General features: G+C 39.6%; 1 protein-coding gene across 2 annotated transcripts; it reads right to left on the bottom strand.

The window, feature by feature from the left end:
• Positions 1 to 315: 315 nt before the first annotated feature.
• TBC1D7 (TBC1 domain family member 7) lies at positions 316 to 18,302 on the bottom strand. 2 transcript variants are annotated; one of them, XM_058813280.1, is made up of 9 exons: positions 18,155 to 18,302; positions 16,653 to 16,842; positions 16,078 to 16,201; positions 15,338 to 15,418; positions 12,279 to 12,466; positions 10,528 to 10,665; positions 8,771 to 8,916; positions 1,531 to 1,660; positions 316 to 734 (listed from the first exon to the last, which is right to left on the bottom strand). In XM_058813280.1, the coding sequence occupies exons 3-9, from the start codon at positions 16,187 to 16,189 to the stop codon at positions 648 to 650; spliced, it is 882 nt and encodes a 293-aa protein (XP_058669263.1). In that variant the 5' UTR covers positions 16,190 to 16,201; positions 16,653 to 16,842; positions 18,155 to 18,302; the 3' UTR covers positions 316 to 647. The 2 variants fall into 2 exon arrangements, with proteins under 2 accessions (XP_058669263.1, XP_058669272.1); XM_058813289.1 differs by having other exon boundaries at positions 17,984 to 18,253.
• Between the last annotated feature and the right edge of the window lie 7,549 nt (positions 18,303 to 25,851).

The raw sequence follows: 25,851 nt of genomic DNA, 5'->3' as shown, positions 1-25,851 counted from the left end.
ACTGATTTTCTCCATACCTGCACAGATCCACTTCTCTAGAACCTCTTCCATGAAGAACAAAGGAGATACAGCCATAGAGAGGTTCTGACATATAAAAAGTATTTTAAAACACTTCAGAAAAGGATTTCACCCCTGGTCATTGTGATGTCCTGTACCTCAGATTTGGGAAGTTACATTTATCGGAAAATTTACAGTGTTAAAAGAGTACAATTACATTCCTAGCAAAAGCATGCTTGCCCACCAGCCAGCAGGCTGACATTCAGTAAATTCACTGTACAAATACCTCCAAGTAGTACCTAGTCATATCAAGTATAAGATGGCATACTGAAACATTTTTACATTACAAGTAAATCTATTTACCTTGCTTCAAGAGTTAGTTTTACTTCTGCAAAAGCAAGAGAGCACACTGTGCAACCAAAATACTGTATCTGGATGAACACATAACTTCAGATGTCATCACCCCATCATGAAGTATCTTCATTCCATCTGTATTTATTGAAAAATATTTACATATAGGTCACCGTGCTTTAACAGCATCTTTACACAAAAGGGTTAATGAAGAACATCACACTAGGATGGGGGAAGGGTGGTAAAATGTCTTTTGGAAAGTCAAGTTTTTCCCAAGCTGTCGCAAGCCAGGAGAGTTCTCAGGCTGAGTGTGCCGGAGTCCCGCAGTGCGTGCGCCACAGATCCACAGCTTTGCTGACAATGGCGTCCGTGTTGTCCTGAGGAATCTGCAAAAGATCAGGGCAAGGTGTCTGCTCAGAGCACTCCATTCAGACTGCTTTGTTTAAATAAAGACTTTGAACTTCCAGTTCAGATTTTATCTCTTTATTAAAAAGAAAACAAAAGTAGAATCCCATCTCCCTGTCCTCTCATCCTACCATCCCTCTGTCCTGCACACACCATATTACATCCAGGTTTTGGACAAACAGCTTGTATTTCCAAAATGCTGACAAGCAGGCAGGCACACTTCACACATCCCTGACACCAGGCATGGCTCACACTGCCTATCCATGACCACAGACTGTGTCTCATGTAACTCACCTAGGTTACACTGGGACCCCACAGCCCTGCTGAGACACCTCATTACTGTCCAGGGTCAGGTTCATGATCCCATCCTCACATCAACAGAAAACACACTGAGACTACAGATTTGCACTCAGGCAAGACACAAAAAAAAAGTACCAGAAACCAGACCTTCTAGAAGCCTCCAGAAAAAGTAACCGAACCTGACCTGCTCTTACTTTCACAGAAAAATCCTTTAGTATCACAAGAATTGTTAATTCTGTACAAACATAGACAATACATTCCCCAAGCCTAAAAATCACTTAATTCTATGGAAGCCTTAACTCCTGATAGAAGAAGTTATTATTCTCATTGCTGAGCATTCTCCCTTCACCTCAGTACTGCTACACTGTTCTCAGTAATGGAATAATAACTTTTGGTACATCTGCAGCAGACAAGCAATTCAGGCTGAAACAGTTATAAGCTATAAAAGGTAATGCAAAGCATAATTAGAGTACTTACATTTTCCAAAAACTGTGTGATTTTTTCTGCAGAATTTAGTGCTATTATCTTCATTTTAAAGGTTAATAATATCTCCACAGCAACAAATACAAGAATCTTGCAGGATCCACTTATAACTTTGTCCCAAACTCTACAAGAAAGTGAAAGGAATAACTAAACATTATTTCAGTGTTTATCTGCTTATTTCTCTGCTAGAACAGCCTTTGTACAACCATCTCTATCCAGAATATTTTTCTGAACAACAGCAATGTACTGAATTATTTGGGTCAGGATAAATAGAAGACATTTTATCAACTCCTCAATCTGTATAGAGCAGAGGGATGGCAAGCAGTAATTGGAATGTACTGATATGGTGTGTTGCTGTTTAGAGATTGAATTGTTTACAAGCTCAAGTACAAAAAGCAAAACTTGGCTTAATAGCCTGGACTGTAACAACTACTCTACTGGACTACACAGCTACCTGAGTGTGTGGTAAAGATGAGAATTTTTCCTAAAGCAAAAAAAAAAAAAATTCATTAGCATGCCTAATAAAGATACTCTTCAATCAGCTAAGTTGCTAAAAATTCAAAGAGGTGTAATAGCAAACTACTACATCTCAAGCAGGTCATTGCTGTATGAGATACAAATATGATTTATCAGCAGGATATAGTCCATGATGTTTAAATTAGGCACAAGGAACAACTATTAAATCTTCTAATCCATCCCACTGTGCACAGACACTCTCAGAAGTATCTAGGCACTCCTACCTCTCGTGTGAAATCATACCTGGACCTCCTTGGGCAGGTGTCCAAAGGCTTCAGCAACAGAACTTGGATGAATATTAAAATGGATCATCACTACCAAAACCTACTATTAGCCTGCAACAATTTGAAATCACCCCTCATCCAGCAGGTCTCTCTCAGGCCCAGCTCAAGAGACTCGGGATAAAAGATTACACAAAACAGTGTGAAACCATCTGTCAGATGGCAGCTTTTGTGGGCTCACATTATTTTTAGTTCTTGAATTTTAAGAGCTGTGTCAGAAAGAGTTTCTGAGGATTACAGTTCTTGCTCCTTCTGGGCACTTGTTCAAAGTATTTCTCCTCCCAAATAAAAATATGGGGAAACAAAGATCACACACTGTCCTCCATAATTTCTGAATATACTAACACTGACTGAAAAACATCTTCTGCAGCCCATCTTCAGATTTGGATCTAAGGGTGTGCTCCTTCCAGGGACAACTCATTTTTGTATGAACTCTCTCAGAAGAATTTGCCCTTCAGCTCAGAGCACCAGGAGAGCACAACACAGGCATGACATGAACTCTGACAGCTGAGCTGAAGTGGAGGATCACACTTTTACACAAGGAATTAAGAGGGGAGAGCCCAGCCAAGAGCAATGAAGGTGATGAAAGGAGAGGAAAGGTGAGAGAGCTTGGACTGCTCAGCTTGTAGGAGAGAGGGATCTGGCGAATCTTATCAGTGTTAACCTGAAGGGAGAGCACAGAAAGGGTGGAGCCAGGCACTTTCCAATCATCTGAGGCAACAGGCACAAACTCAAACATAGGACTAGATTATAACTTATAACAAAGAAAGGAGAAAAACAAATGTGTAGATCCTCAGGACTATTCTCAAAGCAGAAGGAAACAAAAAACCCACAAGGACAGATTGGGGGGGCGGGGGGGGGGGGGGGGGGCGGGAAGGCACAGCCAATTTCTTTCCCCTTTGCAATTTAGTTTTAATTCCCTGTCTTGCTATGATTGAACAATTAGTATAATCCCCACAGGGACAGGAACAACACACAATACAAGATCAAAATCTTACTGCTTCATTTGTGGGTCAAGCATCCCAGGACAAATGATCACTGCAAATATTACTTTGCTGTTGAAGTCAGGTCTAGGAAGCTTTAAGCAAGGGTAAGAGAAAACTGAGACAACAGCTCTGTTCCACACTGTACAGGCCACTCCTGTTTACTTGTACAGCATTTTCCTTCCCAAACACATCTGTTTAGAACACAAGAAAAACTTCCCCATGTGTTCCATGTGCATCAGAACTGACAATTACAGAGAGTAGCAGATCTCAAAAACAGGAAATAATTTTTAAAGTTCATATCAAAGCTCATGTTAATTTGAAAACAAACTTACTAATCCTATTATAAAATACCCGGTCTTCTTTCATTATTTTGCTTCCAATTCTTCTGACTTCAGCCTCCATAATTACATTAGGTTACATGCTATGCTCAGAAAACACTCTATTGTTTTCCTGCATTATTTAGTCTGATTCCAGAACAAATGTTTTAACAATGGCAAAACAGATGCAGTATCTAAATCACCAGTGTCTTCACAAATTTTGGAAGATGGTGCACAGCAAAGTGCATGAATGAGATGTCAGCACTAACCAGCTGTGTCTGCCACAGTATTTTTTCCTTAACATTTCCAGCTATTGTTACACTCAGTAAAACTCCACCAGTAACTTTAATTGGGAATGATTGTGCAACACTGTGATCAACATCAGCACCTTGTCTGTACCAGCAGAGCCAGGAACAACAACATAAACTGTCAAAAATGGAAAAAAATCACAGCAGTTTCAAGGAAATATATTTTCTGATTATCCTATTCTAATACAGCAGTCTTTATACACTGTGTATACACAGGTGTCCTGCTTTCACTTTTTTAGTAGCAATCATTTAAGATCAACTTTACTGCAAATTTTTACCTGTTCTTTGATACTCCTGGAGAGGGGGAAAGTATAAGAGAAACATCATGAAACTGTACCTACAGCCCTACACAGGAATGCAGAAAAAGAAATACATATTATGAACAAAATTCACTATGTTTTGTGTGACTATCATCCTCTGTAAAATACAACTGTTCAATTACCACAGGAACACTCTTGCAGGTGTTTCTTGAACAGCAAAGCAGTACTGACAACCACAAGGAAAAATAAAAAGAAATGGGAAGCTATAAAGGCAAAGACCGTGCCAAGGATTATGCAAATAAGACCATTTACTTTAACTGAGCCTCTTCTATAGACAACATAGGACACTCTGTGTGCACCTGTGTGTGAAGGGATGCCATTCTCCAGGCGCTCTCTGAGGTTCCTGCAGCACCACAGTGCAGTAATACACAGGAGGCATCACAGCACTGCTGCTCTCTCTTTTTCTGATACATTACCATTAACCTCAGTTTTTCCCTACGCTGCAGGGTAAACATACTCAACTTTATTTCCTGGTTCTGCTCCTCCAGCCATCCAGATAAGAGACATCTAAAAAGAACAAATGCTTTCTCCTCTGCCTGCACTTCTGGGTGTCCTTCCAGAGGGAACTGGGCATGGAGGGACCTGATGAGGCTCACACAAATCTCACCCTGATCTATCATGATCTTGTGCCCATTCATTTGCAAACCTGGGAAGCAGTTCAGTGAGACAAAGGCAAACTGAATAAAGTTTCTCTGTAGTAGCAGCCCACATGCACATTCTTATGTCCTCCTGCTCCACAGTAAATTTAAGACATTTTCCATATTTCTGTTGTTTCTATTAACTAATTACTTACATTTTTACAACTAAATGTAATTTATGCAGGGCATGGAGATCACAGGTGTAAAACTACAGAATTATATTAACACATGAGTTAGTGCCAGTTTGAAAGCCAAAAGATTTCAGGAGAATGACAAAATACTTTGCCACTAGCAAGTTGCCAGAGACTAATAACCTAACAGCAGCCAGCCAATGCCAAGCCTTCAGTGCAGAGTACAAACAACATTAGGCAGGGGCCTGACATGTAGGCGGCATCATTAGGCCATAAAAAACGCCTGGCTAATTCACAATTACACTGCAAAGCTGCACTGCTTCTGCTAAATCATCTGGGCTGACAGTGCCAGATTAAACTGGGAGCCAAAGAGACATTTTTCCTGTTGAGATGAAGCCACAAACAGGACCCCAAGGTTTAAGAGCAGCCATCTCCAGCTGAGGGCCCTCACAGCACCACTGGAAAGCTTTCCACACATGGGCTTACCAAACAGATGAGCAAATATGCTGCTGCACAAATCAAACAAACAAACAGGGCAATGATGAGTATGAAAACAAAGGTGTGATCCAGTTCTCTGTCTCAGAGAGAAACACACCTTTCTGTGTCTCTCAAACCTTTGCTACAGGCTGGTTCATTTTCCAGAAAACACCCTGTCTATATTCCAGGTGGGATACAGAGTCTTTGGAATGGTTTGTTCCTCCCTTTCACCAATGTGACACCTTTAAGAAGTTTGTTAAGAAGCTCATCACATAATATGCCAAGTGTATTAGACACTGCATAAGCTCAAAGCAAAAGTTTCCAGGTGAAACCTGTCCATATGTATTTTCCAAGCCCACTTACATTAAACTGATACGTAAGTTTTACCTATGGTGCAACTTGAAGTGTGTATAAAACAGTATTTATACTGAGTAGCAGTGCCTGTCAGGCACTGGTATTGTGCAACTTCATCCCACCATTACCAGGTATGCACAGCATATACAAGTTTTGTACACCTTAGAGAAAACCAAACAAACACAAAAACCAATGAATTTTAGATTTATCTGCTTGACAGAGAAGACTACAGTTCATAGAAAGCAAGCAGCCACTCTAAGAAATGCAGTGGTAAATCATAAGTGAAAATAAATCATAAAAGACTGTGTTCAGATAATCTCTCACTTCACAAGAAAGTAAAATTCACGGGAGAACTGGAGACCTTCAAACCTCAGCAGTTTCAACACTGACATCTGGATGCATTTCAGATAAGCACTGGGGCTTCTAGATCCTAATCCAAACTGAGTCTCCAAGCATTAATTAAGTTCATCTGTCACACACTACCCATGAAGTATGTTATTTCCTCAGCGAATAAGGCCATTATGATTACAACTGAATAATTCACAAACCTAAACTGCCAAGAAAAAGTGCACTTTCATCATGTTCCCACAAGAACTGTAGGGAAAAGGGATTGTTCTGCGTCAGAAATACCAACACTGAAATTTGTTTTTATTCCAGAGTGATAGAAAAAGCCAGAATTTAGACCTTTTCCAGGGGGAAAAAACAGTATTGAAAAATTTCAGGTAATCAAAATATTCTCATTTCAGTAAGGTAAAACAGCATATGGAAATGTTAAAGATGCATACTGATTAGACAAAATATTTCATGTAAATAAAACTAAATCAATATTATAGTCAACTGAAGCCAAATATTCTTGCTAGATGAAATACAAAAATCAAAATTCTTCATCTAAATTTCTCCTTTTACACCATCAGGATGACATAGCTCCACTGAACTTTCAATTTTCAACAGAAATTTTTAAAAAATCTCCATCTTCCGAGAGCAAATCTGCTCTGATACAAATTCCTCCCTCAGCTCTTGTCCACAGCCATAAGATCCAATAGCAAAATTGAATCACATGAGCTCTAAGCTCTAAACTGTAACAAACATCCTATACTATGCATGCTTACATAATTTCTGCAGTCACAGAAGTAGTAAAAGCTTTCAATCACCACATCACACAAGCACTAGGCAGACAAGACTATTTTGGTGCCTTACAGGTGCTTGATGAGAAGAACTTGCCATGTAACAATAACCATGTTGCACCTAAAGGCCTCAATCCTTCACAAAATGGTTTTTTTCCCTCAAACATTATCCTTGACAATAATAAAACCTACAGAACCTCAAAGACCATGGTCCAACAAGAGCAGGGAGCATGATTTCTAATCTTACAGCTTGTTCCCTAAAATCTTCTTATTCTTATAAGGGTAAATAAAACATTTTTAAGAACAGCCATTTTCCACTTTCCTCCACAGAACATGAAGTACCAGATAAACAAACATTGCATCCACTATTCAGATTATTACCAACTTTACCACCACAAAAGCATTTTCTACAAAGCAATTTACAAAGCACTGTTTCCATGCTAGGTTCCTATTCTAGCTACTGAAGTCCTGTGATTACCTCGAAGTAAAGTTTCTCTTGAACATTGTTACTTCTCAAAGTTTTTAGACAGCTGCAAATGACAGCATTGTTTTCTCTGTGCCACATCCTGTTCAGCTATCAGCAACTCTTGTTAATGCAGAGAGATGCTTCTCTACATTAAGCTTGAATTTCCTGCTTTCCAAGAGTTCTCAGGCAGCAGAATTAGGGAAATCATACAGGCTTCATTTCAAAAGCCCTTCAGTGAAGTGTCACACACAAGAATTTTTCCCTTTTAAAAGCTCAACAACCTATTTGTAACTGCAGAATCCTGATATATCCTACAATTTCATTAACTTTGTAATATTCAACTTGCCTTAGTACTTATTAAAATAAACTTTTTGTCATAGTTTAACCCCAGCCAGCAACTGAGCAGCAGCCAATCATTCATTTACTACCTCCATCAGCAGGATGGAGGAAAAATTGGAAGGGAAGAAGCAAGAAACAAATTTGTGGGTGGAGAAAAAAAGTTTCATAATTAAAAAGAAGTAATAATTTCTTAAAAAATTGTAAGGAAGAGAGGAAAATAAAACCTGGGACAAGCGATACAACTGAGAACAGCTGCCCACCACCCTGACTGACGGCCAGTGAGTCCCCAGGCAAATGCTCCCACCTGCCAAGCTCCTCCTCAGCTGAACTGCTGAGCATGACTGCACATGGAATGGGATATTCCTTGGGTCAGCTGGAGTCAGCTGCCCTGGCTGTGTCCCCTCCCAGCCATGTTCTTGTGCACCCCCAGCCTCCTTGCTGGTGAGGAGCAGAACGATGCCGTGTAAGCACTGCTCTGCAGGAACTAAAACATCCCTGTGTTCCAAAACACAGGCCTATACCAGTACTCTGACCAGATCTAACTCTATCCCAGCCAAAACCCATACACATTCCCAAAATCTTTTTCATGTAACACTAATGCAATATTACAATCACTCCCTAAGCAGAGATTTTTGTCCAAAAGCCCAAAAACTGACTACCACTCAGCTCTGTAACCCTGACAGAGGGTTTGGAGCTCTGCATCCTCAGAGGCACTAAGTGTACTAAGTGTCCAACAGAATCAGCTGGTATACTTAGCTCCATTCTTTTTATTTTCAGTAGGTGAAACAATCACACAGAGATGGATTATCTTGCATCAATAACAAGGGGAATGAAATCCAATTTTATCATTTCCAAGTTAGCAATAAAGCTAATACCATAATCTTACAGATAAAGTATGGAAAGCTCTTTGCCTGATAGTGACAGAAAGCTGAAATGACTATACAGTTACAAACAGAAAGAAAAGAAAAAGAACTTGCCTCTGTAAACTGGACTCAGGTAAACATCCTGCAAAACACTTTTTAAACCAAAGATCATAGGGGAGTTTGCTCATTGCAGAACATGCCTTCAGATGCATCAGCAGTCTGTTATCTTCAATGTTCAAATACTGCTCCAGAAATTTTGGCTGAGAAAGGATGAGAAAATTTTAGGTAACTCACATCAGAATACCTTCATAGTTAATGCACACTGTAAGACAAGCACTGTCTTAACAATTCAATTAATGTAATGGAGCAATGTAACATATTAAAATAATGTACCTTCATTGTTTTAGTTGTTCCAAAATACAGGTGTTACCGACTTTTGCAATTAACTAATTATGTACTTAATCAAAGAAACAACCTCAGCTTCCTGAAACTGCTGACCACTAGCAGAACTTCCAAGATATGCAGTATTCCCTGGTGCAAGGATGTGCTTCAGAGCTTCAAGCAATGCAAAGATTAAACGTGCACTAATTACTGCTACCTTCACAAGTAAAATCGAGTTTCATTCACCTCAAACCGAATCACCTCAGCACACATCAAAAATATCTACACACAACACAGCAAAACCCAAAAAATCAATTCTGAGAGCAAATCCCTGTGCAGCCCATTAAAGGCTGGACACTGACTTATTGTTTAAAAACCCTAAGTATTTAAGGCATAAACATGTGGATGATTTTCTCATCTTGTTTACATTTTAATGTAACATAATACACATTTTCATAAATTCTTGACTACCTTTATGCTTTGTCATAGTTAGGCAAACTGCTAAGGACTTCAACTGTCAAAGGCAGAAAATGTTTCCTTTGCCAATATTCTCACCTACTGAGTCTTGGCACATTGATTGTGTTACAAAAAAAAAAAAAATAGGGAGGGAGACACTTGGCACTCTTCACGTCACATCGTACAAACACACACTTTGAAAGTATTTCTTTCTCCTTTGAACTGGTATAGTTCAATGTACCACCCACAGATACAAGAGGTAGATTTAAAAATTATTTCTTAGTTCCAGAAGAACTAACAAGGGCAGGCATAATTTTCCTCAGCAAATTTCTATTCAGCAATTGCTGGTGCACATGTACTCGATATTTTTACTTTTTAGGACATTGTTCACTAAAAATTCCTTATCTGTTATGGCTTTTTGATGAATTACAAGAACTATCATAATTTTGGTAAGTACACATTAAAATCAAAATTTTCTTTTATAAATCAGGAAGACAGCAATTCAAAATTAATATTCTGTGATAGTGTTTAAATTGTCAGTGCTACAAAAAATCTACTCCACTTCTTATTATAACTTGATCTGCAACATACTGTTTTTCTGAAGATGGAGTATCTGCTCCATTTATAAAGCAAAACTGAGCTTTGTCTATCATCCAATGAGCAGCATGTGAATGCCAGAGATGCAGTCCAAAAAGCAGCAGATGTACATCAAGATGTTCTTCACTTTTGACATTTTAATTGTTTAAAGAAAAATTTCAAGTGACCAATTTGTGAGACATGTAATTCAACTGGATACAATGTAAACTTTAGAGAAAAAAGTTAATTGAAAATTACCACATACCAAACAAAAACTATTTCTAATGTTACATTAAACAGGGCAGCACAGTCACAATGCAAAAAGCACTCCTCCCCTATTTTCAAAGTAGCTGGTGGAACAGAACCCAAGGGTGTCACTTCTGATTCTCCAGTTGTCTCCCTCTGTTAATGCTTTCTATGACTGCTTCTCCTTGCAAAAAAAAATCCTTTTTCCTTACCAGCTGTTGTAATGAATCTTTGTGCTTGCTGTTCAGCTGATTCACAAAACAACTGACAAGCCAATAGCATTCTATAGGATCCTCTACCATTTCCTCCATTGCTTTAGCAATAGCAAGAAACACTTCATCTTCAGGTTCCTGAAAAACAAAGCAAAAAAATTGATCTACAAAGTATTGGACTATTCTGATTTAAAGTATTCTTATATTCCTTTTCTCTGCTATTCAGGGAAAAAAACAGGAATCAACATACACAAAAAGCTGTTTTGACGTTCCTAAACAAGACATTGGGCAGCAGCTGCATGATGATGACAGATTCTATTAAAACAGAGCAAGTAGGACTTGTCTTGCTTTTAAAACCAAAATACACTTCAGTGCATAGAGAGTCCTAAATACTACTGGGTTTGTGTCTCTGCCACACAGACTGCTCCCATACACACATATCCTTATTTGAACTCTCTGCATTCAGATGCACAAAACACTCAGCAGACTTCCACTTGTAACTCAAACATTTCAAAATATTTAGATCAATCTGACATCTCTACCTCCCTCTGCCTCTACAATAAAACACCTGCACCACCATCAAGAGCAACCTCTCATAAGTTTAAGGGGACAGTGACTGCACTGAAAAGAGAACAAATGCTTTCCGCAGCAGCAAAACAAACCTGAGTTACAGGAGAAATGACTGAGGCTCTGTTAAACACCATCGCTATGAAACCTCACCCCAGTCCTGAGAGCAGCTCTGGGATGCACTGACAAAACACTTGCTCAGAAGGCAATACTGCTCTAGAAGGGAGGAATTTTCAGCCCACTGAAAAAATCACATACCAAAATCAAGGAAATTTCTCTACTGGAAATTTGCAGGGTAGGATGGCCACATTCCTAGGAAATGGTAAGTGTATGAAAACATTCTCTCCTCTGAAGAGAATGCTGCAGGCAATCCTCCAATTCTAAATATTACTGAATTTTCCATATCAAGTCTAACCTTTTTTTAATTTTGAACTTTTCTTTAAGTACTTATGTCAAAATTTGCGATTACAGATGAAAATTACAAATTAAGCTGGGCTAGAGTGAATACGGATAAATTAACTACAGGACGAATCCACTTAGAAAGCTCTGTGGCTCCTTTCCTCATCTCCTATTTCATGGAGAAAAGAAAGAACCACTCATTGTTTTTATCATTACACTACTAATTCACCATCACAACACAGCCTTGTTTAACCATATGGGTGTATACTGTGAACAGCAGAGTATGTGCACTACCTGACAGAAGCCCAGGTCAGTTCAGACTAAGAAAAAAAGGAGGACAGTACACTGAAGTCTAGATTTAAAAACAAATAATTTAAGTATTTGCTGCAACTTGCATTAAATCACTGCTTGTACAGGCTCTGAATTACCCTTGTTTCAGGAATGTAAGAACCTATGAGCTACAATGAGATGATGTCATTTCATGTCAGTGCTATAAAAAAACTGAATTGCCCCGGAGTACAAGAGGCTTGAAACCTAGCAGGAAAAAAAGGACAAAAGAGATTTTAAGGCATAAAATCTTACATAAGTACTTAGGGGAAGGAAAAGAGAAAAGCACTTTGACTAAAATTCTTTATTTTATACTAGTACTTCTCTGCTTTCCATTCACCTTACCTGCTCTATCTACAAGCACTTGTGGGGTGACCTGCAGTTCAGTTTCTCACTGGTTTACAGTTTCAAGTTCAATAAAGTACTGTATTTAACAGACTGTTAAAATCACCACTGACCAATGGAAAAGCAACGTTTCGAGGCAGTTTTCCTGATTCCAGCTGATGTATGCGGAGGAAAACATCCACCTGTGGGGTAGAATCATTAATAAAGCGAATCACATGGAGAGCGTGGTGAATGTCCCAGTACTGCTCCTTCCGGTACTTCATCACCAAAGCATGAGATTCGTGGTGAGGAGGAATGATTCCTAAACAAAAATAAATTAAATTAAATTTTAAAAATTAAAAGAAAAAAATATAAGCAATTGTAAGGAGGAATCCTACTTTTTATATGTCTAGTTTTCAGTACAGTATTAGTTGCATATTTGTGCCCAGCTTCCATTTATTTTGAAAACAAAGTCACTGTAGAATGTTTTTTATATACATTAGCTGTTCATTTTCTCAAATTCTACACTTTGTCTGAGATGACAGAGAATATATACATGCAACTAACTAATGCAAAGATACTGTTCACTGCAGTAATAATTACTGCCAGAAAAGTCTTTACTCACTGTACCAGAAATTAATTCTCCCTAAAATGACATTCAAAAACCACAATCAATCAGTTGAATCAATTAAAGATTAGAACTTAAAATGCCACATCATCACTTGTAAAGTAACATTTGTTATTTTCTTAGCAGAACACAAATATCTTTTCTAGTTTTCTGGGAGAAAAAAAAATTTAAAAAATATCTAAGTAGAAAGGCAAAGAAAATTACACAGCATCTCCAGCAGAGATACTTACCATTTCAAATTCAGTACTTTCCCCTACCTGAGAGTCTTGCCATGCACTGATTTTCACAACAAAACTGTCACAGACTTCAACAGAAATAAAAACATATATACACCTAGGCAAAAAATGCCATTTCCCTATCACTAGTGGAGCAGAATTTTTCCCAGTGTAGAAACCCGTGAGAACAAAGTATTCTTCAAAAGTCAGTTCTGAAACAAGGTACCTGCTCCTTTTACCTCTCATTTAAAGAAAAAAATATTCCTGCCAAGTGTTACACCATGAAATGGCTGGGTTGAGGAACAAGCACATCAGATAGAAAATTATCTTTTCTTTTCCAGCTGCAAACCTGTCTGCATTTCAAAAGCTGGAAGAAAGCAAGACATTTTTCACAATACGCCAAAAGAGAGTCAACATCATAACTGTGTGTACATACTGCCAACTGCTCTCCTCAAACACAGAGGACAACCTTAGGCAGGCAAAACAAAGCTGAAACAACAGAGAGGTGCCTGGAAACCATCATGAGTCATTCTCAAACAGGTAGGTAACAGAGGCATTTCTGACACACCATGTCACCTGGGACATCAGCAAGCCTTGGCACATGTCTGAGAGGGTTTTGTTGATAGGACACACTCCCTTTTCTTAAATTATTAACATTATTTAGAGGTCACATAACACCCCCCACCAGAAATGGACTGAGCTGTGGTTCCAGCCATTTAGGGGGAGATATTTTGAACTGTCCTTTTCAATAACAGCTTTTCTAACAACTGCTAACACTGAAATGCAGTGTAAGGAAAGTCCCTGAACCACTGTTCACCGAAGGCATGTTACAGAATAACAGTAGGAATACTTGAAATCAGAATATCGCAAGTTTGAAGGGACCCACGAGGACCACTGAGTCCCCCTCCTGGCCTTTCACAAGACTACTCAAAAAAATCACACTGCGCCTGAGAGCAGAGCTCACTTCTTGAACTCTGTTAGGCTTGGTGCTGTGACCACTTCCCTGGGAAACTGTTCCAGTGCCAAACCGCCCTCTGGGTGAAGAATCTTATTCTGATATCCAACCCAAACCTCCCCTGAAACAACTTCATGCTGTGAAATGAATCACTCTGGGTTTAAAATACAACATACTTTTTAGAACCAGTATAACTTTCCATGCAGCTGATTCATAAGGTGTTTTGTGTTATCATATGATTCACAGATCCTTTATCTAAAGCAGCCCAAGACCTGGCTCTGCAGTGAGCCACAATTTTGCAAAGAGATGTATTTTGCTATTATAATGTTGGCTGAAGGATTCTGTACTGAGTTGCTTGTCCAAAACTCCTATGCTCTACTTCCCACTACTAATATTTTAAAGGATGCTGACTACTGCCCAGAATACAATAATATTGTTAATGGCAGAGCCTTTTATCAAGTAGGACTACTCTGTAAGTTCAACACCAAGAACTTCAAGCTTTGTAATTAGATCTTGCCCCTTCTGTGCAGTGTTTATTTACTACCTTTGCCAAAAAAAAACAGGAATAAAAATTATATTCCACATAATCAGGAATATGAAGCCAAAACTTTCAAAATGTAAAAAACTGGAAGGAGAAAAAAATGAATTAGAAAATTAAGATTTTTTTAAACCCCTCCTGTCTCCAAGTGGACATGACTTTGCATCTAGTCAACTAATGTACTTGACCAGTTAGTGCAAAGCCATTAGTACTTTTGAATTATCTGACTAGTGCACTTCTAGGAAAATATAATCTATTTGTGGTTTTTACAGTTTCTGGGGATACTATTTACTTGTCTTCAGCCTTGTATCTTCTTCAACGGCAAATACAATTCAAAGCCAGCAGCAAAACCATAAGAAACTGATATTCTGCAGAACACGAAGCTTCTCTTTAGAATAAACATGTATTCCATGCTTCACTCAGTCTAAAATTAATCAAAACTTTACTTCAACTTCATTGTCTGTTATTTCAGGAGCACAACTGAATATCTTATCAGATATAGATAACTTCTTATAATCCACATTTCAAATTCATTTCATAAATGTACTTGGATAGTGTTACAAAGTTAAATACAGAAACACACTCTGCTAGGCACATTTCAGCAAAGTTCTCAAAAACTTGTTTTATAATTGCCATTGGGCATCCAAGGTGGATACAAAAGGAGGTTAAATATGCATCAGTAGGCAAGGTAATACAGAATAATCTTGTCATTACTTCATCAAAGACAAAAAAAAATTTAAAAAAGAAAAAATTGCACCTTCCTGCATTCTATATTCCATGTTATACAGATACATAACATTCTATATTCTGTGTTATACAGATACATATAGAATATACATTCTATATTCTATCCATACCTAGAAGCACTTTCCACACCAGTATACGATACATGGATGGAAGAGGAAACCTTTGACTAAATGTGCAAAGCTTCTCAATATCTGTAAAGAAATGCAAAGAAAAAAAATTCAGGACAAATTTAAACACAGTTACAAACAGGCTTGCATCTCTGACCCAGGTAAGTATGACAAACTTTAGTTGCAGATTGAAATTCTCTATTTCACCACATATTATCAACAAATGCTTTCACTGCTTTCACATTGGCCTGACTTACAGTAAAACTACTCCAGGTTTCATAAGGAGGAGACTGGACCATTTTTATAGGCATTTTGTAAAGCATGTCACTGTCAAAATAACTAAGGCCTTTTTTAAAGGGACAACATTTATCTTTCTGTTCTGCCAGAGATGTGGCACTCCTCAGGGACCAAAAGCAATAACATCTTCATTGTTTTGAAGTTAGATGGAATTGACAGCATGAGATGATGCATTCTCAGATTAAAATTGCTTTCTCTAAAAATCTTTAAGTTTCTTGGGCACAGAGAATGAAAGAAGGAAAAAAAGAAGAAACAAGCAAGGTGACAAATCTTTAATAGTTTTAAAAATCAGATTTTCAGGTCTTTGAAAATCGAAGGTCAGCTAGCACTGACTGAGGAATTATTGGTGAAAGATGCAAAACTGAAAAAAGTATTAAGCACAGCAGGTAAGCATTATCTATTACTCCCTCCCCAGCCCCTAATCACCAAGAAATAGAGCAACTTGCCCAAACGATCATCCTTCAGCAGAATTTCCAGCGACTTCTTCTCTTCAACTCCACGAAACCCCACTTTTTCATAATACACTGAGCGAAAGTTTCTCTGAGAGTCATCAGCCATGGCTGATTCCTCCTGAAGAAACAATGAATTCCTCTGAAGACTTACAAACATACATTCCTTTTGCTTTAAGGTCAAGCAATTTTGCACACTGATATAAATTTACTGCCTATGTCTCTACAGTATTAATAAACCCTACAGAATATTAAATCTTCCAAGATGTTTTTTGTCACATACTTACATAAACAATTACAAATGTAATTTATTCTAAACAAGATCTAAAGATGCCAACTTTACAGACAAAATTAGAGGGATTTTTTAAAATTATCCACATAGTATATTATGCTAAATTCCAAAAAGTTTTTTAAAAAACTGGAGAACAACTTAAATATTTTATGCCATGCCCTGTACTTCAAAACCAACATTAAAAAGTACAGTTACAAGTCTGACAAAATTCTGACTACAAAAACCCTACTCAAGTAGAACTATTGCCCACATAAGTAAAATTATTAGGTTTCTTACTCACCAGTCAAGGTAGTCAAAGCAAGGACAAGCCAGAGCTGGCCTCAGTGGCACAGGGAAGGCTAAGGCTGGGTGTGTAGGTTTCTTCTTAAGTTGCAGATAGGAATTAAATGCTCATGTTGTTACCAGCTGCTGTAACAGCCACAGCCTTGAGCTTGTTCTTCCAGCACTAAAACCAAACAAATGTCTCATCCCTGTAGTGGAGACAAAGGTAAATTCCAGTGAGTGCTCTGTGTATCAGAACAACTGTAAATGACATTTCAATTCAGCTCAGCCCTCTAACTATCAATTCTCTTTCCAGGCTTGCAAACATGAGAAATTCTGTTTCCTAACTCCAAGGACTAAGAACAATCTTAACTTTTATCTTGTCCAGTGACAGCAGCAAAACTTCAAAAAAAAAATTATTTTGACTAAAGAGTGGTGAATGATGCATTGAGAAGCTTTATAGTTAAATTCTTCTTTTCCTTGCAGAACCAAAGTACACATCAGGAGCAAAGCACTTACAGATATAAACAAAGGCCACAATTTATAGAGAGTGCACACATTTAAATCTGTATCTCCAGAAGGCCTATTTGTGTTTCAAATTATGTCTGGTTTTAGTGCTTTGTAGGATCAGGGCCAAGATCAGACAGCAAAATACAAACCAGCAAATGACTGAATTAGTGCTTTCTGAGATAGGCCAAATATTATTTTAAAACCAGAGAAAAAAGAAAAAAAATATTACTTGCAACACATTCCAGTGCTGCACTATCCTTAAGAAAATGACTGGGATATTCATGTTTGGTGTATTTAAGGGTCCACTGATCAGAATGCCCATTTTTTACATTACAGCCATGTTTAAAAGCAGACTTCAGATGTGATAGACAGTCAACTACTTTTGAAAATGTTCAGATTTTTTTTGAGAATTTTCAGATTGTCAAATTTTTAAAAGCTGGATTTAGTAAGTGTTATTTAGAAAAATAGCTATTAAAAAAAGAAAAAAAAAAACAAAAAAAAAAAAACGTCTGGCCATACCACTTGTGGAAAAATTACAAGATACAGAACAGGAACATGAAATGTAACTTGAAAAATAACAGTAGGAATATTCCTATTAGCCAGGAATACTATTTTAATAATTTTAAACTAGCACTATAACTGCAGTACGTTTTATTTATTCAGTGGTAAAAGGAGGAAGATAGTTTGTTTCCTCCCTCCCAACTAAGGATTTGTATTTCCATGTTCTACAAATGACCGGTATTCCAATCTTTACACCCTGAAAAAGAAAGGGGGAAAACAAATCCTTAGCCAGCTCATTAGAAGTGTGCTGTACAGAAGTGTGTAATTTACTCGTCCTACCCTCAATTACAGCATTTTCGGCCTCACCAGCGGCTTTCCCGGTACCATTGAGTGTCACTCCTGGGGGCAGCGACGCCGCACAGGCCGGGGCTGCGGAGCCACCGCGCTCTGCCCCCGACCGAGCACCCTTCCCCGCAGGCCCTGCCGGAGGCTCCCCCCACCCGGCCCTACCTCGGGGCTCAATTCCCGACCTCCGTCACAGTCCCAGAGGAAAACAAGGGCACATTTGGGCACAGGATCAATGCGCCCCGGGAATTCGGGAGCCTGCCCGAGGTGCCGGGGGGCGGCTGGGGGAGCCCGGCGCGGCCCGAGCGCGGCGCGGGCGCGGCGCATGCGCGGGCCGGTCCCGCCCCGGCGGCGGGCGGAGCGCTGGGGCTGCCGTGATGGGCGCGGTCCGGGGTCGCGGTTTCTGCTGTGGGCGTCCCGCAACCTCTTGGGGTCACCCGGTTCATCCCGCACCCCGCCTGTGCTCCCCGCCACCCCTCAGCTCTGTCCCTCTGCCCTCAGAGGGCATCCGTCCCTCAGAGCCGGCTGCCCGCCTGGCGCGGGTGCGCTGAGGGCTGCACCGCGTTGTTTGCTGTCATGATGGGTTTCGCCCCCATCCGCGGTGACTCCAAGGGCGCGTTACTTACAGAGACCTCTGGGAAGCGAAGTGCATTTCGCGAAATCGAGATTTACTCCGGCGCTTGTGATCGAAGTGCTGGTTGCTAAATATCCCGCCCCTCAGAAGAGATAAAGGACCTACGTCTCGCTGCTGAAAGTCTCAAAAATCAACCTGTGTTGCCAAAACTAGGGGGCATCAAACTAGTAGTGTGGTTTTGCTTCGGGATTAGGGTACTTCTGTAGTTGTTGGTGATGTTTATGTGTGGGACCTTGCCAGCCCCTCTGTGCTATTGCAAACACTGGACACCTGCTCGCCCCAGGAGTGGAGTTTCCTGCTTGGAGCCCCTTTCCAGGAGCAGAAACTTGAACGAGGCCATCGAGTGCCTGAGTTAGCTGCAGCAAGAGTCTGAAGTGCTGGAATCACAGAGTCAGTTAGGTTGGAAAAGACCTTTGAGATCATCGAGTCCAACCTTTGACCAAACACCACCTTGTCAGCTTATACCAGAGTGCCAAGTTCAGCCTTTCCTTAAACACTTCCAGGGACAGTGACTGCACCACCTCTCTGGGCAGCCCATTCCAATGTTTAGACACCCTTTTGGTGAAGAAATTCTTCCTTATGTCCAACCTGAAACTCGGGAGAGGAGGCTGACCCCTATTTAGGAGGCCACAGCCTCCTTGCAGGCAATTGTAGGGAGCAATCAGGTCCCCCCTGAGCCTCCTTTTCTCCAGGCTCAACACCCCCAGATCTCTCAGCTGCTCCTGACAGGACTTGTGCTCCAGAGCCTTCCCCAGCTTCGTTGCCCTTCTCTGGACCTGTTCTAGCACCTCAGCATCGTTCTTGAATTGAGATCCCAGAACTGGGCGCAGCACAGGAGCTGTGGCCTCCCCAGTGCCAGAGAGAGAAGACAAGGCAGCTGCTGCGGTTATGGGGCTTATTTCCAAATGCACAGGACATCCCATTATTTTAATCTTGCCCCACACTTTGGAAGTAGCCATGGAGAAAGCACACTCTTGCAGAATGGGCAAGGCTTTTGTCAAACCCAGCTCACACAGGAGTATGCTTTTTGTTGGGTGTGTACAAATCCTAGCAAATCTTGGAATAATTCCTCTCAGCAGCAGGTGGCAGGCTGGTTCCATTTTTGGTCACTTGGGGCTCCCTCAACTCAAATACATCTTTTATCGATAGATGGCACTTGTCTCGGGATGAGAGCTGTTCGGTGGTGTTGGGAGCTGACCAGTATCACACGGTTCAGGAAACAGCTGCCGAAATTAAATCTCGTATAATTTTCAATCATTCATTCCTTCAAGCCTTTATCAAGACTTATTACGTAGCTATAGTGGTGCTCTGAAGAAGCCTGAAGCTAACACAATTTGTTTTAGCACTAATTTATAGTACAGGAGATACAGAATGTTAACAGAATGGTATGCCATTGCTAAAAATGCCTAAACAAAAATAGGTTCTGAAAGGTTTAGCTGCATAAAAATGCAGCATAAAATCAACACCTGTCCTGAAAAACAATCAAATTAATGTTCTTCCCCTAGTAAAGTTTCTAAACCCCATATATAGAAAGCTTCATATACACAGAGATTTTCTTAATGGTGCTTGTTTCTAACATAATAGGTTATAGTGAGATCAGTTGTAAATATTACATAAATATTTAGGTCCGTGGGAAATGAGTTAAAGAATTTAATTTGAGATTTTTCAAAATGCAAATGAAATTAAAAGCATAGATTGAGCAAGAGTAGGTTGACTATAACAATTATTATGTGGTGAAACAGCAAACCAGAGATGACTAACCTATTTTTTTACTTGGACTTTCTTACTCTAACAGCCTTTTTATCTTTTAACTGCCCTTCTACCTCCACCTGTTCTTGCCAAGTGACTCTATGTGCCATAACTCAGTGTTGCAAAGCACACAAGTGAGTCATGACTTAAATCTTTAATACATTTTATATTTTCATAAACTGAATAATAACCTTATTTTCCCTTGTCTAGGGACATAAAGTATCTTCATTCCTATTGACAGAATCTCTTTCTTGCCACTGAAAATGCAAGCAGAATTTAATCATTTATAGCTGCTAGTGTCAGTCAGCCAAGTGGAGGACTGTGCCTATAATAAAATTGATTAATACATCATTAATCAATAATACATAACTAGGCATTTATCCAAACCATGATAACCTAAACACTTAATTCTTTTAAACTGTAATAACATCAGAAAAGGTAGCACACATAAAAGCTAAAAGGGAAGCAGGTTTGGAATTGGCTTGGGATTATCTGAGACAGCAGAACTGAATGAATTAGTACCCTGCTAGCATACTGCATCTCTTGCTTTTATCTGTGACTATGAGTATCACTGTGCTTGCATTTTATACTGATATCTTTATATTGCTCAAGTGAATTACTCACTGGCATAAAGGGTCACAGGAAAAAGAAGCCAAACAGGCACTGTTAACGTATTTTATTGCAAAATATGAACTGTGTTGTGCCTGTGTTTCTTCATGAATGCTTTTGCTGTTAAAGCTGCACTAATTTTATGTGAACTAAGCACTGCTCTTAGAAAGTCAGTTCAGTCTGTCCTGTGTGACTGACCTATCAATGGATCAGGATTACCAATCAGAAGCACACCTTGTTATGCAAATTTCTCAAAAAAAGGGGAAAATGCAAAGCAATGAAACGTCAATTTCACACACAGCATGGAGGTCTATGTTTGTATGGCATTATGACACAAGGATGTAACATGCAGAGAATAAGTGAAGTTTTCATGTGGGTTTCATTTGCTCTAAACTGATAGAAGATGTACTTTAAAAATAAAAAAACACTTGTCTAATAGTATCTTCAGAGTGTATCAGATTCAGTGATTCCAGCTTGCTAATGCACCATCCCTTGTTCCTGTAATAATAGGAAATGATTGATGCTTAGGAAAGAAGTTATAAGTTGGGTCATATCAGCTTTTCTAAGATATCATCTCATGTTTTTTCAGAGGCATTAATATTTCCAGATGGAGAGTGGGGCTGTGTTAATGGAAAGAACAATTTACTTATACATTCACATAACCTTTTCATTATGAAGATCAGCAGATGTGGAAAAGCTTGGCCCCATTTCCTGGCCAAAACAGCATCCCCCTGCTGTTTACATTCTACCTGAGAGAAGAATGCAAATGTTGGCTCTATTAATGTTCACAACTTAATTCCTTGTTGAAGTCAGATGGAAAAAATATAACACTCCAAGGTAAAAAATTTATAAAGCTGTTTAGCATCAAAGGGGAATTCAGCCTTTCATTTTAGCATGGAGGCACAAGAGGCAAGTCTGACTCCAAACAGACCAAACACTGTCCCTGTAATCATGAGCAGGCATCCCCACATGACAGCAAGGAAAAGGCTTATGGGGCTGAAAATAGCAAGAGGAGTGGCTGAACTTGGAAATCTGAGTTCAAATGTGTCCTACTTCTGAGTTTTCTCATCCTGCTAAAGAAAGTGTTCTTCAGAGGGGACATGGTTTTGTCTGCAAAGATATGCAGAAACTGCAATACAATTAGGAAGGAAATAACCAACTGCTGTTGCTTGCTCCAAATGTAAAGGGTTTTTTTTAGGATTATGTCAGCGATTTTTTTAGGATGATGTCTTCTGGATTATAGTCATAACTTTGATTTGTTGTGTAACCTCAGCTGTGACTGCCCTAATTATTCATTTACCAACCTGATTAGTAGCTGTGTTAAGATTGACATTTTTGTCTGAAAAAGGCTTGCAAGTTTTTAAATAGCACCAAACACATGCTTTGTGCTGTCACTGAGCATGGCACATTTGGGGCACTACATAGTAACTAATAAACAGTTCCAAATAACATTATCTCAGGTTTGTTACTCTTTAATTGAGAACAGACAATGAGGTAGGTGAAAATGAGACAAAGGTTGGTCAGTTTAAGGACAGTGGGAAAATCAAATAAAACATCTTGAGCAGCCTAATCAAGAGTTGTGGTGTTTGGATGAGGTATGGTTATTATGATCCCCATATATGATTAGAGACAAGGCAAAAATATGCAGATATCTGCAACAAAATGCAAAACTAAGTAGAAATTAGGACTGGGTTTCAGTCTTTGCATTTTTTCTCTTTGTACCAAAGCCACAAATATGCCCAGAAGCCAGTTCAAGGTAACAAGCTGCATGTGGTAATTAGACTCTTTTCCTCACTCAACCAAGTATCCCTCATTACAGTGGATGCCCCATCCCTGAAAACACTGATTGTCAGATTGGATGGGGGGCTGAATTAGCTGATCTAGTTGAAGGTGTCCCTGCTCTTGGTGGGAGAATAGATGAGCTTTAAAGGTCCCTTCTAACCCAAACTATTTTGTGGTTAAGCTTTGCACCCCATTTCTATCCTCCTCAGCAACAACCTGTGCTGAGAACAGCACCCTAGCTGCTGGCATGTTTGGCCATGGAAACAAATTCCTAGTTCCACCCTGCTGCCTAGGCTCAAAGGCAGGAGCCCAACCCAGCAGTTTCACTGGGACCACTGATGGAAGGGTGAAAGGACTGGATCCAACCAAAGCAACCCAGCAGACACAGCACTTGTACCTCCAAAGAATAATTTGTCACTTAATCGTTTTCTTTCAGGAGCCCTGCCTGCCCAGGGGGAGGGCAGCCCTGTGCACAAGCTGGCTTTTGATCTCAGTGAAGCTCAGAGGGCTTTGCTAGAGAATCCATAAAGGATTGAGCAGCAACTAATTAATTACTAGAAATTTTATCAGTCATGGTTTGCAGGCTTGTTTTAATATATGAAGACAAGCTGTACAGCTCAAATTGTGAACAGCTGTTTGTTTTGTGACAGGACAAAGAAGTCTCCCCGTCTCTACTGACAGTGATTTTCTGTCAGCCTTCTAGGTCTGCATTCCTGTGCTTTTTAGAGGTACTGTCAGTGTCCTGCTTTAATGCAAAGTTGTAAAAATCACAGGACAATTTACCCCACCAATTCCTGAATTACACCAGGATGATTGTCATCTGCCTCTACAGGCAATGATTTGCAGACATTATCATTGAGGACTTTCTGTTGGGAACTGAAAGCAATGTTCCCTGAAGCATTTTGAGGCCAGAAATCCTTGTGAAGCTGAGCATTGTGCAGGCAGATACACCCCTCTAACATCCTTTCTCAAAACACACAATAGAAAGTGCAGCTTTGTGCTTCCTGATCACTTATTCGAGTGATTTTCTGGTCAGCAGATGGATCTGGTGCTGATTTTATCAGCTTGGTTATAAAATCAATTCATGGAGAGTGCAGTCTCACCTTCCTCTCCATAGATGGAACTGCACAACATGTATTCACTTAGCTGTGAAGCTGCTGGTGTAGGCTTTGGTGCTGCTAGCCCTGTTCTAAATAGAGTAATTTGAACACAGACTGTGCAGCCAACCCCAGCTTATTTGGTATTCACAAACTGCAACAGCATATTAGGCATTAATTATATATGACTTATTATATTAATTATAATGAATTAGAATTATATTAGGGTTGAGAACTATTTAAAGGGAACTAGAAATTAAAGCAGCAGGATGTGGATCTGGCTGTCACAGACTTGTTCTGCATGGCCTTGAGCAACATGGGTTGCCATTCATCTCTCATTTTCAAAAGACAAGATGAGGGTAATGGTATCTACCTTCTTTGTGAAGCCAATGAGATCCTGTTATAAACAGAAATATTAACTGTAATTTCAAATCTTCCAGTACTAGTGTTAAACTCATAGAATCATAGAATGGTTTGGGTTGGAAGGGACCTTAAAAATCATCTAATTACAACTCTCTGCCATGGGCAGGGAGACCTTACACTAGAACAGGTTGCTCCTTATCCCATCCAACCTAGCCTTGCATAGTGACAGGGATGGGGCATCCACAACTTTTCTGGGCAACCTGTGCCAGTGTCTCACCAGCATCACAGCAAAGAAAAAGAATATAAAAAAAAATTTATAAAACTAAATAGTTCTGACCACTTCATCCATAAAAGGAGGATAATCCTACCAAAATCTGCCTTAAAAACAGGGTGGAAGCTACAAGTAAAAAAAAAAAAAAGAAATTCATTAGAGAGTGATCTCACCAATTTCACTTCTGCCTTCACTTTGCCAACTGCAAAATGGGAATAATCACAACAGCTCATTTTGAGGGGATTTGTTAATAAGACACTTCATATGTATGAAGCAGTACAAAGTTTGCCAGACATGGGTGGATAGCTGGGAGCTTTGTCAATTCAGCAAGTGACTTAATCTTTTCTTCTTCACAGAGGCCCTGGTCCCACAGTAGACCTACACAGGATTCCAGGTATCAGGGTCTGTAAGGCAAAAGGGCAGGACATGTCCCAGAAAGCTGTTTATGCTGTCCATGGAACTGCAGGCAAAAGGCATAGAAATGTGAATGGAAAAAATAATCCATTTTAACAAAAAATGTTCTACTGAAAGAGCACAGTTTATACCTGCATTTCCTCACACTGCAACACAGTGCAGAGACAGAGCAATTTCTTAACACACAAGTTTTGTAATCCCAACATCCTTCCATTCTGGCAATCAGTCCTAAACATTCAGCTGCACCCACAGCAGCAGAGGAAGCCCTGAGGCCCACCCTCTGCCACTAAGGCCTACTGGCACAGAATGCTCATTATTAATTTCATCATCACCAAAAAAGAGGGTGGTTTAAGCAGTTTGCTTAGTGGGAATCATGTCTGCTGTGTGCTAACTTCCTAAAAGTGCCATGGAAAGGATCTAGACAAATATAAGTTGATCTAAGCCAGAAATCATTCTTGGGATGTTCCTAATAATTAACAGAACAGAGTCAATCATCAGAGCCCAGGAAAGTTCTGGTTCCTTCTAAATCTGCTTTTTACTCTGATCCTGATTACCTTATCTGACATTTTGATTACCTTCCTTCTTGAGCTGGAGAGCTTGTCACAACTAGCAATGGAAGGCATTTTTCATCACAGGTACTTCCATAAGCTGCATAGCTAGCACCACTGAAAAGGAGTGTTAAAATATAAAATTTAGCAATTTAGGGATAGCATTGGGAAAGTAAAGCAGCCTGTCAAGCACCATTTTCATTTCCAACTATCTCTGCTTTCTCAAAGTCTGAAAAGTGGGTCCCAGCTTTTCCAGGTTTGGCTGCAACACCATGTAAAACTTATTGCACAAGTGACAATACTGGTTGCATTCAGAGGCTGCTGTCATTGCCTGGATGGGATCTGATAATCTGCAAAATCCTTTAGTCTGCAAGATGTGATTAACTGTGAAAGGC

Source organism: Ammospiza caudacuta, chromosome 1 (genome assembly GCF_027887145.1).
Source record: "Ammospiza caudacuta isolate bAmmCau1 chromosome 1, bAmmCau1.pri, whole genome shotgun sequence".
Taxonomy (NCBI): domain Eukaryota; kingdom Metazoa; phylum Chordata; class Aves; order Passeriformes; family Passerellidae; genus Ammospiza; species Ammospiza caudacuta.
Note: the sequence above shows the minus strand (reverse complement) of the source record. Positions and strands in the feature narration are given on the sequence as shown.